At 34.5% G+C, this 18,317-nt stretch overlaps 1 protein-coding gene across 1 annotated transcript in view; it reads left to right on the forward strand.

Annotated features, from left to right (window-relative positions):
* Positions 1-10,037, forward strand: part of KATNBL1 (katanin regulatory subunit B1 like 1) — a 51,646-nt gene extending 41,609 nt beyond the window's left edge. The window contains exons 8-10 of the mRNA XM_020904095.2: positions 193-282; positions 2,264-2,357; positions 3,781-10,037. Of these exons, the coding sequence (XP_020759754.1) occupies positions 193-282; positions 2,264-2,357; positions 3,781-3,813 (217 nt within the window). The 3' untranslated portion in view covers positions 3,814-10,037. The remainder of the gene's footprint in view (positions 1-192; positions 283-2,263; positions 2,358-3,780) is intronic.
* Positions 10,038-18,317: the final 8,280 nt, after the last annotated feature.

Below are 18,317 nucleotides of genomic sequence, written 5' to 3' on the forward strand. Positions count from 1 at the left end.
CATAAAATGCAGTTTGGTGAAAGTAGTGAAAAATTAATTTATAAAGGTGTGTCTGTGTGTTTTTTAATCAGTGTGTATGCATATTTTTGTGTGTGTGTGTGTATGCATTTTTTGAGGCAGGTAGAGTATCATCTTTTCTAAAAGGCTTCTTGGATGAAAACACTTGAATTTTGTAACGAAATGTCATTTCAGGTATATAATAGTTGGTTTAAACTGGCTTCAAGCAGTCATAAAAAGATGGTGGTCAGAACTGTCATCCAAAACAGAAATTGTGAATGATGGGTGAGTATACCTTTAAAGATAAATTTGTGTTACTAAAAACTTTTTTTTTTTTTTTTTTTCAGGAAAGTTGCATGATTAACTTAGGTGATAATTTTATTTTATGATTATCAGGTGTTCATTTGCTAAGTTGTGTTCAACTCTTTGCAATCCCATGGACAGAACCACTCCAGGCTTCTCTGGTCTTCACTATATCCCAGAGTTTGCTCAAATTCATGTCAGTGATGCCATCCAACCATCTCATCCTCTGACACTCCCTTCTCCTGCCTTCAGTCTTTCCCAGCATCAGGGTCTTTTCCAGTGAGTTGGTCTTTCACATTAGGTGGCCAGAGTATTGGAGCTTCAGGTTTAGTATCAGTCCTTCCAGTGAATATTTAGGGTTGATTTCCTACGGGATTGACTGGTTTGATCTTGCTGTCCAAAGGACTCTGAAGAGTCTTATCCAGCCCCACATTTCGAAAGCATCAGTTCTTCGGCACTTAGCCTTTTTTATGGTAGACCTCTCACACTCATACACAGCTACTGGAAAACCATAGTCTTGACTGTATGGACCTTTGTTAGCAAAGTGGTATCTCTGTTTTTTAATATACTGTCTAGGTTTGTCATAGCTTGTCTTCCAAGGAGCGAGTGTCTTAATTTCTTGGACTGCAGTCACCATCCTCAATGATTCTGGAGCCCAAGAAAATAAACTCTACCACTGTTTCCAGTTTTTCTCCATCTATTTTCCATGAAGTGTTGGGACCAGATGCCATGATCTTAGTTTTTTGAATGTTGAGTTTTAAGCCAGCTTTTTCACTCTCCTGCTTAACTTTCATCAAGAGGCTTTTTAGTTCTTCTTTGATTTCTGCCATTAGAATGGTATCATCTGCGTACCTAAGGTTGTTTCTTCTGGCAGTTTTGATTCCAGTTTGTGATTCATGCAGCCTGGCATTTTGCATGATGTGCTCTGCATAGAAGTTAAATAAGCAGGGTGACAGTATACAGCCTTGACATACTCCTTTTCCAGTTTTGAATGAGTCTGTTTTTCCATGTCCAGTTAAAAATGCTGCTTCTTGACCTTCATAAAGCTTTCTAAGAAGGCAGGTAAGGTGGTCTGGTATTCTCATCTCAAAGAATTGTCCACAGTTTGTTGTAATCCACACAGTCAAAGGCTTTAGCATGGTCGGTGAAGCAGATTGTCAGTATATAGTACTTATTCTCTTCATTTTCAGAGAAATAATAAATTGGGATACCATTCATATTTGGAATGTTACATGTGAAAGTTGAATTCCAGAGCCCAGTAACCCCCTGTGTCTATTGTTCTGGCAGAACCACACCCTTTGGAAGGCAAAAGCACAGACTTACATCCATTATATATATTTTTGGAGGCAAAAGCACAGACATATCCATTATAAAGTAGTGAGAGACAAAATCTTTATATCCGTTATAAAGGAGTGAGAGAAAAAAAAAGGGATAACCTTTGGTGGAGTAAAATTGAGACCCAGGAATGGAGTCATCCTGGGGGCGTCCTTTGGCTATCTGGGTCAGATAGCCAAAGGACATTAACATAAGAATCCAGTGTGGATGATTACAGTTCTAAAAACTGAATTATAATCATAGTTTGAGTATTGTCTTGATGTGAAAGTATGTGGGTGTTCTCCCAAGTGAGCCAGATTATCATGAAACTACAAAATATATATATATCCCAACAGTTTCCTTTCAGTCCATAATTTGCTTTCTAGGCTCTCAGAATTTCCCCACTTCATACCCAAAAACTGGATGTCCAAGTGTCCCAAATGCTTCATTGTTTTCTTGCTTGCTTTAACAACTGAGTAACCTTTAATTTCCATGATTGACATGTACTAGTTGAAAGAGTTGCTTGACTTCAAATGGTATAATTTTATCCTGAAGAAGACTTGAAAATTTTAAAGCTGTTTTCATTAAGTATATTAGCTACCAAATTCCATAACTTACTATATTTGTATTTTTTCTTTTTTTCTCCTAGAAATATTCAGATTTTAAAACAGCAATTAAGTGGGTTGTGGGAACAGGAAAACCATCTTACTTTGGTTCCAGGATATACTGGTAATATAGCCAAGGTAATCTATATTTAAGCTTAACTAAAACTTTGGGATAATGTAATAGTATTATGCAGTCATAAATGAACTCATTTGAATGTCCTGTTAAGTACTGCTCTAATAAGGTCTAAAGTCAGTTTCATATTTATAAATACTTAAGGTGCTCTGGATATGAATATGACTTTGGCAAGGAACACAAGAATTAGTCATTGAATGTGTTTCATATACAGCAATATGTGCTAGTAGGTATTTAATGACCTTGCTCCAATTACAGAAAAATATTTGGAAAAAAGTTAAGAACCCAGGTTAGGAAGGCATCTGAAATGGCAGTGATACTCAGGAAGCAAGGGGTGAGGAACATAGTCAAATAGTTTGGGAGTATTTTTAACTTGGCTTTTGCTAATGCCATACTTTTAGGGGAAAGTTAAATTGTTCAAATCACAATATGAATTTGACATCATTCTTTATTGATTTGCTTGATCTTAAAGGAAAAAGTACATTACTATTTTGGATTTTAATATTTAGACTCCAGAAAACATTGGTAGTTAAAATATAATTGCAAAAGTAAACCATTATTAAAAAATATTTCCACCCTTATATTGGGCATACTGCTATCATATAAATGGGCATTAAGCAGAAATATAACAACTTCCTCTGGTTTAAAAAATATCATATTCTTTAAAAAAGGATTTATGTCTCAGACTGACTTAAAAAATTTTTCTTGAAATACCTTCATGAAAGGAAGGATAATCTTGTATCAAGCAAATATGTTATACCAATGTGTATAATTTTACTCTGTAGAATTCTTAATGATGAAAATTTTATGAACAGAAACAATTTCCTAAATTTTTAAGTTATTTTATCTGTTGTTCTTTTGTTAACAGGAGGGAAAATGAAGTAAAAGTTAATAGAAAATAGAATACATGATAAATCACATTATTCTGAAAGTACCTTGTATTCTTAGTAGTAGAACTGAAAGATTATTTCTTTAGAAATTTGCAAGGTACTGTGTTTGTTATTGTAAACAATATTGAGTAATTAAAAGTTCTGTGAAGTTCCTTAAGCCATGATAAAACCTCCTTAACAATATTATACCCTCACTGTAATTTTTTGAGGGTAGAAATCAGAATGGCCATCATCAAGCTGGCCTAGCATTTATTTAGCACTGAAGGAACTGCTGTGAATGATGTAATGATCTTGCTTAGCTATAAAAGCAGAGTTGTTTGATAACAGAAGCTAGAACATTCCTTAAGCACTTTGCAAACACTTCCTGAGCACATGCTATGTGCTACCAAAGTGTGGATAAAATGTTGAGTAGGGCAGATCTTTTGCACTCAAAGGGTCACTAAGGCAAAACAAGTGACAAAAAGGGAGAAGAAAATGGGGTGTGTATATGTGTATTTACAGTACTGGCTAATGAAATGTTTCTATTTTATTCTCCAAGGATGTAGATGCTTATTTATTACAGTTGCATTGAGAGACTTCATCTATAGCATTTGGCTATTCAAAACATCCTTGGACTATATGATTTCCCCAAAAATATCTCATCTGAGAACTGTGAACTATGGAAGAAATCAAAACCATTTTTTCCTTTAAAGAAACGTATGATGAAACCACTAATGAAATGCTACCGATCTCCTTCACATTGAAGTGGAAAAAGATCCAAGAGGAGCAGCTTCAGCTTTGGTGCGGGGGAAGTGCACTAGGAAGGTCGTTCACCTTTGCTGCGTTCAGGTTTACGTGGTTATTTGGTAACATGTTTAAGAGCTACTGGGTCTTCATGCAATCCTGCATAAGAATATAATTTATACTATGTGGAAAATAAGACAGGACTTACTACTAGGAATCACAGAGACCAATCATCGTTACTTTTTTTTAAGATTGTGTTTTATAAGAAAACACTTAAATGTGTGCAGCTACTATTTTCTTATGTTGAAAAGACTTTGAAAGTTTAAACCATTATAGCAAATAATCAGTACTAAAAGTTTTTTGTTCACACTGAGATACTGTGTATGCAAAATGCCTTAATTATTAATAAGCCAATGTGTATGATACCAATATCTGTTTAAGAAAATTAAAAGCAACCATGCTTCTGGCATGATAAAATCATGGAATTAAATCAGGGGTTTCCATTCATGTAGAATGTTGTTAAAACTTATTCCACACTACTCTTAAAACTTGAGAATATTTTTAGTATCTCTGATTTTTTTTTTTTTTTGCCAGAATCATGTCATATATGTATGTATGTGTTACTCCTATATATAAGAAAAAGGTGGATCTGTATTTGTATGAATGCTTAACTGGAAATGTCTATGGAATTGACTAATTTATATTCACTTTTTATTGTATATAGATTTCTGATATTTTCAGTTCTGTATCATTTAAGTTTTCTTCATTTGAGTAAATTCACTAAATATTTCTATTTTTTGCTTTTTTAAGTTCTGATTTTATATGAATTCTACTTTTTTTCACTACATATGTTTAAAGAATTACATACAATGCTTTAGAAATGTTTACACTTAGTGCTGACCTTGTATTTTAAATTCCAATACTTTACTACCTCCTCCAAAGGTTGGTATGAAATGCCAGCAGACTGTATGAGGTCTCTCTTTTATTTTAAGACCAGTTTTAGTATCAGAGAACCCACTTCTGGAATGTCTTAACAGCTGCATACATTACCTTGAAAGTAATTGGGGTTTAAATACCACTGTTGGTGGTTCGCATATCGTCTCATCTTTAATAAGCCTGAGAGGCATCTGAACAAAAACTTTTAGTAATTGAATTTCTGTGCAGTAATCCTTTTAAGCACTTGAATGTAAATCTTTAGCATTTACCCAATTAGCCACTACTAATGTGAATCTGAAACATGCATCTTCTTGCTTTAAAAAATGTTTTTTCACTGAGTTCTTTTTTGTATAGCTATATTTTATATAGCTATGTATTCCTCAGAGTGAACATCAGTTGTAGTAATTAATTATTCTCTAAAGATTTTAGATTAGAATAATTTCAGGTTACTGCATTTCTGGGTTTTGAAAGTTGAGTTATTTAAGAAGTCATTTTTCAGGGGGTGGAAATTTGAATTGTAAACCTGCATCATCTCTGTGAAACCTTAAGATGATGAAATATAACCTTTCTTTGTTCCTGTTCCTTTAGTTTTCACTCTCTTATCTTACAGTTTCAACCAGTTAATACAGTTGGTACATGGTGCTAATGAGGCTAAAGACAGGACTTTGGTCCTTTTAAGTGTTTGTTAACTTTACACACATACACAGAACTGTTCATGGCTACAGATTGCACCTTAAGCATCCATCTCACAAATTCAACACTTGTTCACAAGGAAGATGGTGTGTACAAAATAACACAAACCCTTCAATGGAAAGATAATTCAAATAATTGGCACATGGGAAACTATAGACTTTTAATCTAATATTTAAAATAATGTAATGTCTAAAATTCTATGTCATTATAGTTTTCTCTGGTTAAGATCAATGACTAAACAGTGTCTTCTGAAAACCAAACTTGAATTAATCAAACTTCAGTAAAAATTAGGTACAAATAACAAATGAAACAGTAAGAAAAGGTATTATCTTGTTAATGCATTAGTACAAATACAAATGAAATATAGTAAGAAAAAGTATTTCCCTGTTATGCTGAGTTTGAGTTTCTTAAAGGATAGTAGATAATACTTCATTTTTACATATTCAGAGCTATATGAGGCAGCAGTCTTTAGCTCATAAATACTATTCAGTGGCCCACACTCCCAATTTTTGTTCTTGGCCTTTGCAGTTTACCTTAGTACCTACCTCTCTCTGTTATTGGGTTATGATTAGTATTAGGTGACTTTAAGACTCTTGGATAAAAGATAAGTACATATTGTTGAACCCTTACATTGCTATCAAGTCCTTCTCATGCTGTTGAATCAGAACAGTGTTGATCTCCAGAAAGAGCCAAAGAAAGTGTTTCCGGAGTATTTTGGCTGCTGTATTGACCTAGATTAGAACAGTTGCTGTCTGTCATCACTCTGTGCTGCTCACAGAGTGAGCTGTGCTGCTAAGCAATATAACCGAAGGACTACCCAGCGTCTCTATGCCTTTCTGTCTCTTCTGCCTTATTCAGTTTTTTTGAGATGGTAGAGGGTTATAATCAAGTAATTTGCTTCTCCTAGAGGTAAAGTAAATGATTTTATAATGAGTGTTCAGAGAAAAGTTAAAAGTTAGGAAGCAAGCATTTTCCATGGTTTTAAAAACATCTTTTGGTGGTAATTTCAAAGGTAATTGACATACATTATTTACATGAATCCTGAGGTGTGAGAATTTGGATATAAATATCTGTACCCACTTTGAATCATTAATATCAGCACTGAACTTTAAGGGCCACTGAGGAATTAAATCTTAATGCCCCTAAACATATGTGGTACGTGTCTTGTCCTAACCGTAAAAATGGTTGTGTGGCTTCAAAGCTATATATTTGGACTTTGAAATAATTTCCTCAAACTTAGACCATTTCTATATTTGACAAGTTGTTGATATAATTAATATCAATGGAATCTAATTTGAGTAATGATTATTAGCTGTTAAATGCTGATAATAGAAATTATATTTAAATGTTTATTTAGTTACTTAAGGAGTTTGATAAAACAAAATTTAAGCTAACATTTTGGTAGTCATTCCCAGTTATTTTTTCTTCCTATTTAAGAACAAAATGGTAATTTCAGTTGCCTTTTTTGATTTAAAGAAAAAAAAATAGAATCACAAACAGTTGGCTCAACTGGAATGATCTATTTGGATGCACTACTTATCTTTCAAGACAGATTTTTATTTTCTAAATTATTTCGGATGAAAATAGTATTGCTGGACATTTTGGTAGGTATTGACTTCTATGTTATTCTTTTGCCCTTAATTTTTAATTCTTTTAGCTGTGGAAATTGTCATAGAACTTTGTGACACACTATTCCCCCTCCTTTTTTATTCTGTAACAGGCATATAGAATAAAAAGTTCATCCTTAAACACTGTATGGTTCTAATGTGTAATATGACTTGATTGATTCAGTAACAGCACCAAGGATAACAATAAGAATAAATACTGCATATCATATATCCAGTATACGAGTGCATTTTCCAAAAATGTACTTAATATTTAAAATTATGGTATTCATCATAATTTTCTCTTGAGTCAGATCATTGAATTGACAGTAAATGCTAAAATCAAACTTTACTAAAAATTAAGTACAGTTACAGATGAAACAGTATATAGCACAGTATTTACTTTTATAGACTGTACTCATAAAACAGGAAAAGACATTGTTACTAAGTATCAGTAGTTCTGTGAAAGGGCAGCCCCACCGCTGCCAGTATTTTTTATAGCAATGCTTATTATGTATTCTTTGATATGAAGAGTTACTATTCTCTGAACTATGAAGTTTTCTGTTGGGAGATACTGAGTCTAGATAAGCAGTGAGCCTCTAAACATGCTTGAGCTACTGTTCAAGTTCTGTGCTTTACGGTATTCTGTATTTTCATTCAGATTTAAACCAGGATTTCTTTTTTTCAATATCCTAGACCTGGTCAACATCATTGTGACACTCTGGATTTACACAAAAGCTAAGAAGAGTTGATCCAGATATTTTCTAGGGTAAGAAAGTTGTTGTGGGAGTCATAAAAAACATCAAATTTCTAGAGTTAACTTGCTTCTAGAATTACTATATTGCACTTATCAAGCAAACTTGTAACTTGGGGCCTGGATGGGAATTAGTCTTCACTTTCCAAAAATCAGAAGCAGAGTTTGCGTCCATTTACTTTTCTACTTTCATTTGAGAAAGAAAGTAAAGGGAGAAGAGAAGAAAGAAAAATTTGCAAAAAAACTTCATGAGACCTCTGTGTAAGTCATTTGAACAGGTGAAAGAGGACCCACCTCAGCTCCCACTTGCCCTGCAGTGCATTCACTGTTTCCTCTCTGTACAACTGTAGTCTAGCCTCAACAACAGCAAGAGAAATGCAAGTTAATACCTTTCTTTTAGGCAGATTCTAAAGCTTACAAGAGGTTTTTAAAGATGCTTATTTTTTTCCCTTAGCCATCCAGATTCCTTTTCCCTTAGAGGACAAGAAACCAGTGAAGGAAGAAACCAGTTCACCTCTCAGTTTCCTCTTTTGGAGACCTCCCTGCCTCTCTCTTAGACATTGGTATCCTTCAAAGTTCTGTGTTAAACTCTTCTCACTCTACCATTTCCCTGAAAAGCATTGTTTATTCCCGTGGCACCCTTACTGTCAACATTAACTGTTCTCATTTGGGGGTAGGAGGGAGGTTATTTTCTGACTGATCAAATAGGCATGGATATTTTAAAAGGTTGAGAAAACATTGAACTGTATGTTTATCATTCTCAAATCAATATCTTGCTCTAAACCCAAATCTTAGCTCATCCATTATATATATCCAATTGCCTGCTGGAAACATTCATTGGGTTATCGTTTAGACATCCTAAATAAAATATTATCCATAATTGACCTCATTCTCCCACCTCCACTCCCTTCTACCAAACTGTCACCTAGTCCCCGCCCCACCACTACCACCTAGGGTCTTGGATTTCCATTCTCATTGAATATTCCTGATATCAGTAGTTATCAAGCCACAAACATGAGTCAACTTTGAATCATCTCCAGATCATTCATCAAATCATGTTGGTGCAACCCCCTAAATTTCTCTCATCTTGCTGCATCTCTTCACTTCTGCCATTACCGCCTGCAATGCAGGAGACCTGGGTTTGATCCCTGGGTTGGGAAGATCCCCTGGAGAAGGGAAAGGCTACCCACTCCAGTATTCTAGCCTGGAGGATTCCATGGATTGTATAGTCCATGGGGTCACAGAGTCAGACACAGCTGAGCGACTTTCACTTTAGTTTACATTATTCCAGCAACCTCCAGACTGGATTCTCTCAATAGTACCACCTCTCTGCCCCTCCCAATGCTCCAGCTAGAAAGAACTTGTTTCAGTTTCTAGAAAACATTACTCTTCCTCTGCAAATGTTTGTCAGAACACTCTTCTCCTGAAGTTCACCCATTTATCACTTTCTTAGCCTTCAGGCCTCAGTGTAAACACAGTACATCTGGGAAGCATTCTCTGAAGCCTCTTCTGCTGTTAGAGGCTCTGCCCACATTTTCATCTCAACTCTGTTTTTAAGAGCATGTAGTGCTTTGCAATTGCTTATTATCTGTCATCCCAAATAGATTAATAGTTGTTTGAGACCAGGGTCCATGTTCTCTGTCACATTCTCAGGACTTAGCATTTACCCAGCCTTACCAGTAATAGCCATTTAATTCTTAGGAATAAGGATGCAAGGGTGTAGCGTATTTGGACATACGCTGGGTGAGAAAGTAATTTAGTAATCCAGAGCTATTTTGAGATGGCATAGCAACTAAAAGAGACTTCCCTGGTGGCTCAGATGGTAAAGCAACTAAAAATGAGTAGATCTAGAATCAAAGTATCCAGTTTTCTTCTATCACTTTTTTGTTTTATGAAATTGGTTTGTAAATGTTCATGTTGTAACAAAAACCTTAGCTAAAATGTTTGATTCTTATAAGATATTGCATGTTTTTCTATTGTATGGTTTCTACATTCCACACAAGATCTGTACAAGTGAGGACCATCTATGAAGTTCAAAGTATTTTCATGTAATGTGTAAAATACATAAATTTTCTTGATATTGAAGTTTTGTGTTTCTCCTCTGCTTTTATCTTAAAACAATTGAGAGTCATGCGAGATAGTGGTTTTTTTTAATGAATTCCTTTTTAAAATTAAGAGTAGTTCATCCTTATTTTTGAAAATGGAGTAAGAAAAGTAAGAAAATTAAACACCCATAATCTCATCCACCTAGGGAAAATGAGGACACTTTGTCTGTCCTCAGATTTTCTTCTATATGTATGCATATTTTTAATGCAAATGGATTCATACTCTACATACTGATACTTGGTATATTGTTTCCTACTTTCTGTATGCTGGGAAAGCTTGAAGATAACTGAAAAACTTTCATGTGTATTAAAGCTGTATATTAAAAATAGTTACTATTAATTTCTTTGAGGAAATTGGGGAAAAAAGGAATGTTTGAGAATTACTTTTGAAGCATTCTTAATATAGGATTCTGTTTTCTTTGACCATTCCTAATCATTACATACTTTATAAAAATTTTTATTTTAGGAAGAAAACTTACAAGGAAAAAGAGTATAACTTCTGTATTTTGAAAAGAAACATAGGTTCATTTAAATGATTGTTTTCCAAAACAAAATTTCAACTTCTGCTAATAGCATATTTGCTCTAACCATCAATTCTTAATTTTCAGAATAAATAATAATTCAGCCGTTATTTATGAAACTGACATAACATTGAGCAATACTATGAATATTAAATCTGTATAGAACCAAGATTTTATTTTTAAGATTCAGCCCCATCCAAATCAATTCTGAATAACCTGACTCTTAAAATATTTTCTACATAGTCCATCTAATAAGTTGCTTCTAACTGAATAATTTTCTCTTCTACCTAAATAATTGCTCTTCAGATTCTGTATTTTTTAATATATATGACTTATTTTATTTTAGCTTTTGGCTGTGCTGGGTCTTTGGTGCTGCACAGGCTCTCTCCTAGTTGCGGCTGGCAGGGGCTGCTCTCTGGCTGCAGCGTGCAGGCTTCTCGCTGCAGAGGCCTGTCTTGTTGCAGGGCCTGGGCTCTCGTTAGCTGCGGCTCCTGGACTCGGGCGCGCAGGCTCAGTAACTGTGGCTCATGGGCCTAGTTTCTCTGCAGCATGTGGGATTTTCCTGAATCAGGGACCGAACCTGTGTCTCCTGCATTGACAGGCGGTTTCTTTACCACTGAGCCGCTAGGGAAACCCCAGATTCTGTATTCTTAATTAAAAAGTAATCATGGCATTATCGTGGAGGAAAGTCACTTAATGCTGGAAATGGAGAAAAACATTACTTAATGATGAACAGAAACAGGTAAAGCTAGTAAATTATACATACTGATGAATACATGCTCAAATACATATATAATGTGTATATTATCCTGTGCCTAAGATCAACCTATTATGCTATAGTCAGTCATAAAATTACTATATGGATAATAAAGGGAGTGGGATTTTCTTACAGGGAGACACACAAATGGCTTTCATTGAATGAACATTCTCCTGTAATGGATTAGTGTGTTTACACTACTAACTAGGTAAAATTCCTTAGTCTTCATCAATTCTGAGATCATAATTTATATTGGCTTGCTTTCACAACCATTTAAGTGTTTTAAAGAAAAAGCAATAAAATTTTTTCCCCATGTTTTAAAGTTTTTGGTGATTTAACCTAGTATAGTTTTGCTTTCTTTGATTTTCACTTTCAAAGCCAATTAACAGCAAAACAGATCAATAGAAAATTATTTAGTACCCTTCTAATTAAGTTTTAAACATTCAAGTACTACATGACTTTTGTTATTTATGAGTGTTTTAAAATAAATATAAAATTAGTTTTTAAAGGTGACTGGATAGCAATGGAAACGTCTTAACATGTTAGGTTTTTAAGAATGTCTGATAATATTTATTCCGGGCCATGGTATTGTTGCCTTAGTATAATAATTTAATAATTTCTGCTCAGTCAGAATGTAGTTAGATTAATATGTGTAATGACTTCATTCTGTAAATCTTCAAAATATGATATAGCAAAAGTTTGCTTTAAACTTTTTCAGAACTAGAAATTATATTGGTCAAATTATTTAAAGTAATTTTCTGTAAATTTCATTACCTAAATATTGATGTAAATTTGGGATTAATTAGTGAAAACTATGGTTATTATAATAATTGATGTGTTTGATGTAGTCATCAAGAGAGTAGCTGATGTTTTAGAGAAGTACTAAACCATTCTAAGATTTTCTTGAACAAATGATACACATTTTGTAATTTGAACTAAATGAAGATAGTGTGACTTTGTTTTTCTGTTTTTATTAGGTAGTGGGACCTAATAATTCTTTGCAAATATAAGTTGATATGGGAGGACTCAGTTATAAGATTTGTGTTTAAATGACACAGCTTAGTACTTTTTAAAATGTTAATTCAGCTGTTGACTAGATATTTGAGGAACTGCATTTTATCTTTGAAATCAAATACTTTAATTAAGATATTTATAAAATATACGCTTCCATGAGCTGCTTGTAGCAGCTGGCTTACCCCCATTTGTCAAATCACATGTGGTATGAGTTTCATGTCTGCTACTTTTATCTCTTGATCAATCTTTTCCATCTCTTATTTTAAGTAAAAAGCAACAGCTGAATATATGGAAAGAAAAGCTTCCTCAAATACATACTAGTAATATTTACTAGTACCGATGTAAGTAAATTGTAACACTGATAGTTTAGAAATATATATACAACCACTATAAGCCAAACATTTACAAATACCAAAGAAACCTATTTGAAACATTCAGCAATGAAACGTTAACAAGTATTTAAATTTTTATAAAGAACAGAGCTTCAAAATTAAACTTCAATCTGTGGAACTTTTTTCTCCTCAAGTAAGACTAATAGAAATTTCTTTTCTGCTGTTAGTCATTCTAATTATACAGCTCCCTATATATCATATTTCAAGTAAATTTCCTAAAACTTTTTTTTTTTTTGGACCACACTGCACAACATGGACTATCCTAATTGCCCAGCTGAGGATCAAACCTGTGCCCCCTGCAGTGAAAACAGTCTCAACCACTGGACTGCCAGGGGAGCTCCCACTTTCCTGAAACTTTATTGGAAAATTAAAAAGGTGGATTCATGTCCTAATGAATGCTAACAGTTGTGATTGAGGCTGTGTCTAAAATTATCTGTATACTATCTGTCATTGTTTCCAGATGACAGAGACATTAAGCTGTCAGATATCTGGTAGTAATAAGATACTGGCTGGTTGAGGTAGTTAGGCAGTCCGTGATCAACAGGTTACTTGTTATATGCGTGTTGATGTTAGACAGAAAGCTTAGGTATAGTACCTGTCTTCAAAGAGTTGTGTTAAAATGATAAATGTACCATGGTCTAAAACCATACTATTGCGAAAGACTTTGCAGTTGTTACATCTTCTTGGATTGATCCCTTGATGATTACGTAGTGCCCTTTGTCTCTTGTAACTTTCCTCTTAAGAAGTTTTTATTTTATTTATGTATTTTTGGTTGTGCCGGGTCTTTGTTGCTGCGGATGGACTTTCTCTAGTTGCAGTTTGTGGGCTTCTCCTTGCAGCGGTTTCTGTTGTTGCAGAGCAGAAGCTCTAGGATACGTGGGCTCAGTAGTTGTGGCTCATAGGCTTAGTTGCCCCAGGGCCTGTGGAATCTTCCCAGACCAGGTATTGAACCCATGTCTCCTGCATTGGCAGGCAGATTACCACTAGACCACCAGGGAAGTTCTAACGGCCATTATTTTAAAGTCAGTTTTGTCTAAGTATTGATACTCTGGCTTTCTTTTAATTTCTATTTGCATAGAATACCTTTTTTCATCCCCTCACTTTCACTCTGTGTGTCTTTAGATCTGAAATGAGTCTCTTGTAGACAACATATGTGTGAGTCTTGTTTCTGTATACATTCAGCCTCTGTATGTCTTTTAGTTGGAGTATTTAGTCCATTTACATTTAAGGCAGTTATCATTATATATGTTCTTATTGCCATTTTGTTAATTGTTTTGGATTTGTTTTTGTAGGTCTTTTTTTTCCCTTTCTTTTGTTCTCTTATGATTTGATGGAGAAGGAAATGGCAACCCACTCCAGTGTTCTTGCCTGGAGAATCCCGGGCATGGAGGAGCCTGGTGGACTGCTGTCCATGGGGTTGCACAGAGTCAGACATGACTGAAGCAACTTAGCAGCAGCAGCAGCTTGTGATTTGATGACTATCTTTAGTGTTATAATTGACATATAGAGAACATTCTATCCAAATGCAGCAGGATACACATCTTTTCAAGTTCACATGGAACAATCTCAAGGATAGATTACATGCTAGGCCACGAAAAAAGCCTCAGTAAATTTAAGAAAATATGATATGAAATCATATATCATGCATCTTTTATGACCACAACGCTATGAAACCAGAAATCAACTACAAGGGAAAAAAATCAACTACAAGCAAAAAACACACATGTAAATATTTGATAGCTAAATATGCTACTAAAGAACCAAATGGATCACTGAAGAAATCAAATAAGAAGTCAAAAAATACCTAAAGACAAGTGAAAATGAAAACATAACAGTTTGAAAGCTATGGGATGCAGCAAAAACATTTCTAAGATGGAAGTTTATGCAGCACAAGCTTACCTCAGGAAATAAGAAAAATCTCAAATAAACCACCTAACCTTAACATCTAAACTAGCTAGATAAAGAAGAATAAACAAAACCCAAAGTTAATAGAAGCAGAGAAATCATAAAGATCAGAACTGAAATAAATGAAAGAACCTGAAAAAAAAATAGAAAAGATCAATGAAACTAAAACCTAGTTCTTTGAAAAGATAAAATTGGTAAACTTTTAGCCAGATTCATCAAGAAATAAAAGGGAGAGGGCCCAAATGAACAAAATCTTAAGTGAGAAAGGAGAAGTTAAAACCAACACCACAGAAATACAAAGGATCATAAGAAACTACTATAAGCAACTATATACAAATAAAATAGGCCATCTCCAAGAAATGGACAAATTTTTAGAAAGGCACAATATCCCAATACTGAACCAAGAAGAAACAGAAAATAATCACAATAACTGAAATTGAATCAGTAATTTTAAAACTTCTATCAAACAAAATTCCAGGATCAGATGGCATCACGAGTGAATTCTACCAACATTTAGACAGGAGAGTTAGCACCTATCCTTTTGAAACTGTCCCAAAAAATTGCAGAGGAAGAAATACTTCTGAACTCATTCTATGAGGCCAGTGTCACCCTGATACCAACTGATGAAGATATCACAAAAAAGAAAATTACAAGCAATACCACTGATAACAGATGCAAAAATCCTGAACAAAATACAGTCAAACTGACTACAGCAGTACATTGAAAGGATCATACACCATGATCAAGTGGAAGAAGAATTTATTCCAGGGATGCAAGGACTTGTCAGTATCTATAAATCAATGTGATACATTGATTGTATCACATACACTAACAAAAATAAAAACCATATGGTCTTCTCAATAGATGCAGAAAAGGCTTTAGATAAAATTTAATGTTCATTTATGATAAAAACTCTCAGAAAGTAGGCATGGTGGTAACACTCAACATGGTAAAGGCCCAGTCTGACAAAGCCACAGCTGACATCACACTCAGCGATGAAAAAACTGCATTTCCTCTAAGATAGGAACAAGCCAAGGATATCAGCTCTCATCACTTTTATTCAGCTTAGTTTTGGAAGTCCTAGCCACAGCAATCAGGAGAAAAAGAAAGGGTATCCAAATTAGAAGAGAGGAAATAAAACTCACTGCAGATGACATGGTACTATACATAGAAAATCCTGAATATGCCACCCAGAAAACTATTAGAGCTCATCAGTGAATTCAGTAAACTTGCAGGGTATATATAGAAATGTTTCAGAGAAATTAAGGAAACCCATTTACAGTCTCTTTGAAAAGGATAAAATACCTAGGAGTAAATCTACCAAGGAGGCAAAAGACCCGTACTCAGGAAACTATAAAATACTGGTGAAAGAAATTGAAGGCAACGCAAATAAATGGAAAGATGTACAATGTTCTTAAATTGTTAAAATGACCATAATTTCCAAGGCAACCTATAGATTCAGTGCAATCTCTATCAAAATACCAATGGCATTTTTACAGAACTAGAAAAAATAAAATTTTTTATGGAAACACAAAAGACCCCAAATAGCCAAAACAATCTTGAGAAGGAAGAAAGGAGTGGAGGTATCAGGCTCTGTCCTTAGACTGCAGTACATAGCTACAGTAATCAAAACAGTATGGTACTGACACAAAACCAGAAATATGGATCAGTAGAACAGGACAGAAAGTCCAGAGGTAAACCAACATACCTGTGGCCACCTAATCTATGAAAAAAGAGGCAAGAATATGCAATGGAAAAAAGAAAGTCTCTTAATAATTGGTGCTGAGAAAACTGGACAGGTACAGGTAGAAAACTGATATTAGAACATTCTCTAACACCATATACAAAAACAAACTCAAAATGGATACTGTAAAACTTGAAGAGAGATTGGCAGAACACCCTTTCACATAAATCACAGCGATGTAAAACCAGATTGTATAAAATTTCTGTAGGAAAACAGGCAGAGCACTCTGACATAAATCTCAGCAATGTTTTTAACGGTCTGTCTTCTAAAGCAAAGACTATAAAAGCAGTGGAAGCATGGAGTCCTAACCACTGGACCACCAAGGAATTCCCCTCCCTGTAACTCTTGATTACATTGTTTCCAGATCATCTTTACACTTATTTTAATTTTTTTACAGCTTTATTGGGGTGTACAAAAATTGCACATTTAGTACACACAATTTGATGTTTACTATGTCACAAAGTAATAAACATCCATCACCTCCAAAAATTTCGTTGTGTGAAGGATATTTTGTGTGTGTGAATGTGTGGCAAGAAATATCCTCTTATGAAAATATTAAGTGCATAGTACAGCATTATTCACAATAGCCAAGATATGGAAACAACTCACATGTGCACTGACAGACAAATGAATTTGTTGTATACATACAGTGGAATATTCCTCAGCCTTGAATAAAATTTTACCTTTTGCAACAACATGGTTGGACATGAAGACGTGATAAGTGAGATAACTCATTTCCAGACAAATACTACATGTTGCCATTTATATGACACATTAAAAAAAAAAAAAACCTTAGAGAAGCAGAAAATAATGATGGTTGCCAGGGGATGAGGGGAGAGGAAAATAGAGAATAATTGTTTGATGAGTATAAAGTTTCAGTTACATAAGATTAATAAGTTCTAGAAGTCTACTCTAAACATAGTGCCTATAGTTAATAATTGTCTCATTTAGCCATTCATACCTTTCGATACTGATGAAAGTTATCCCTTAAGAAGCTGATATATTTCAAATTTTTGCTAAAAATAAAGATTCTCTTCACCTTCCTTTATGTTACTTTGGTTTTTCTGTAGGTCATGTGCACCCTTGTTCATAAGCTGTAAATCTGCTAGGCTGCACGTGCCCTCAGGGCTTTGTCCTATGTCATCTGGGTAATGGCTTGCCTGTTAAATTCTAAGTATCTGTTTGTCACTTTTCTTTCCCGAATTGTTGCAGCAACATTCTTTCTAAATGGGTACTTTTGACTTTTCAGGGAAAGGTTATATTTTAATTATGAATATATGTAAAAGCAAGACTGCAGCTCTCCTTTGGGTCTGTGATGCCATTGTCTTTTATTAAAAATGATATATAAATCAGGTAAAATCATAGTCTTCAGGTATACCTACCACTCACCTCACTAATAAAACTATTTTAGCTAAAGTACCATTGCCTCGTGAAATTGGCATTGTACAGTGGTTATTCAGTGACTGCAGATTGCATTCCTAATGTACAAGATAAAGCCATATGCCAAAAGCACTCCCTCTGTATGGGTGTGGTTTGCCTGAAATAAATACATTCCCTGAACTATTTCAAATGAAATTGCTGAACATTTCATTCTTTATATAGGGAGTTTGAGTGTTTCCTTTTAAAGATTCAACAGATAGCTCTTTCTTAGCATGTGCAGAGTCCCAAGCAGTGACAGAGGGGAAGGAGCACAGGGTTAGGATCAGGGGACCCTGAGATTTAAACACTTAAAAACAGACTCAGATTCTCAACCAAAGTAGGTTTTACATATGTGAATTCGGAGAAATGGGTCTGACTTTGGCTCAGTACCCAAAATAATAATTAACTCTGGTTCATTATGATAACTTCTGCTTTGACTCCACAGAGAAAGAGTATCTTGATAAAGTGATGGCAAATTTGGCTTGTGAAGGCAGATTTAGATGGTGTT

This window comes from Odocoileus virginianus, chromosome 6, assembly GCF_023699985.2.
Source record: "Odocoileus virginianus isolate 20LAN1187 ecotype Illinois chromosome 6, Ovbor_1.2, whole genome shotgun sequence".
In the NCBI taxonomy this organism is placed as follows: Eukaryota; Metazoa; Chordata; class Mammalia; order Artiodactyla; family Cervidae; genus Odocoileus; species Odocoileus virginianus.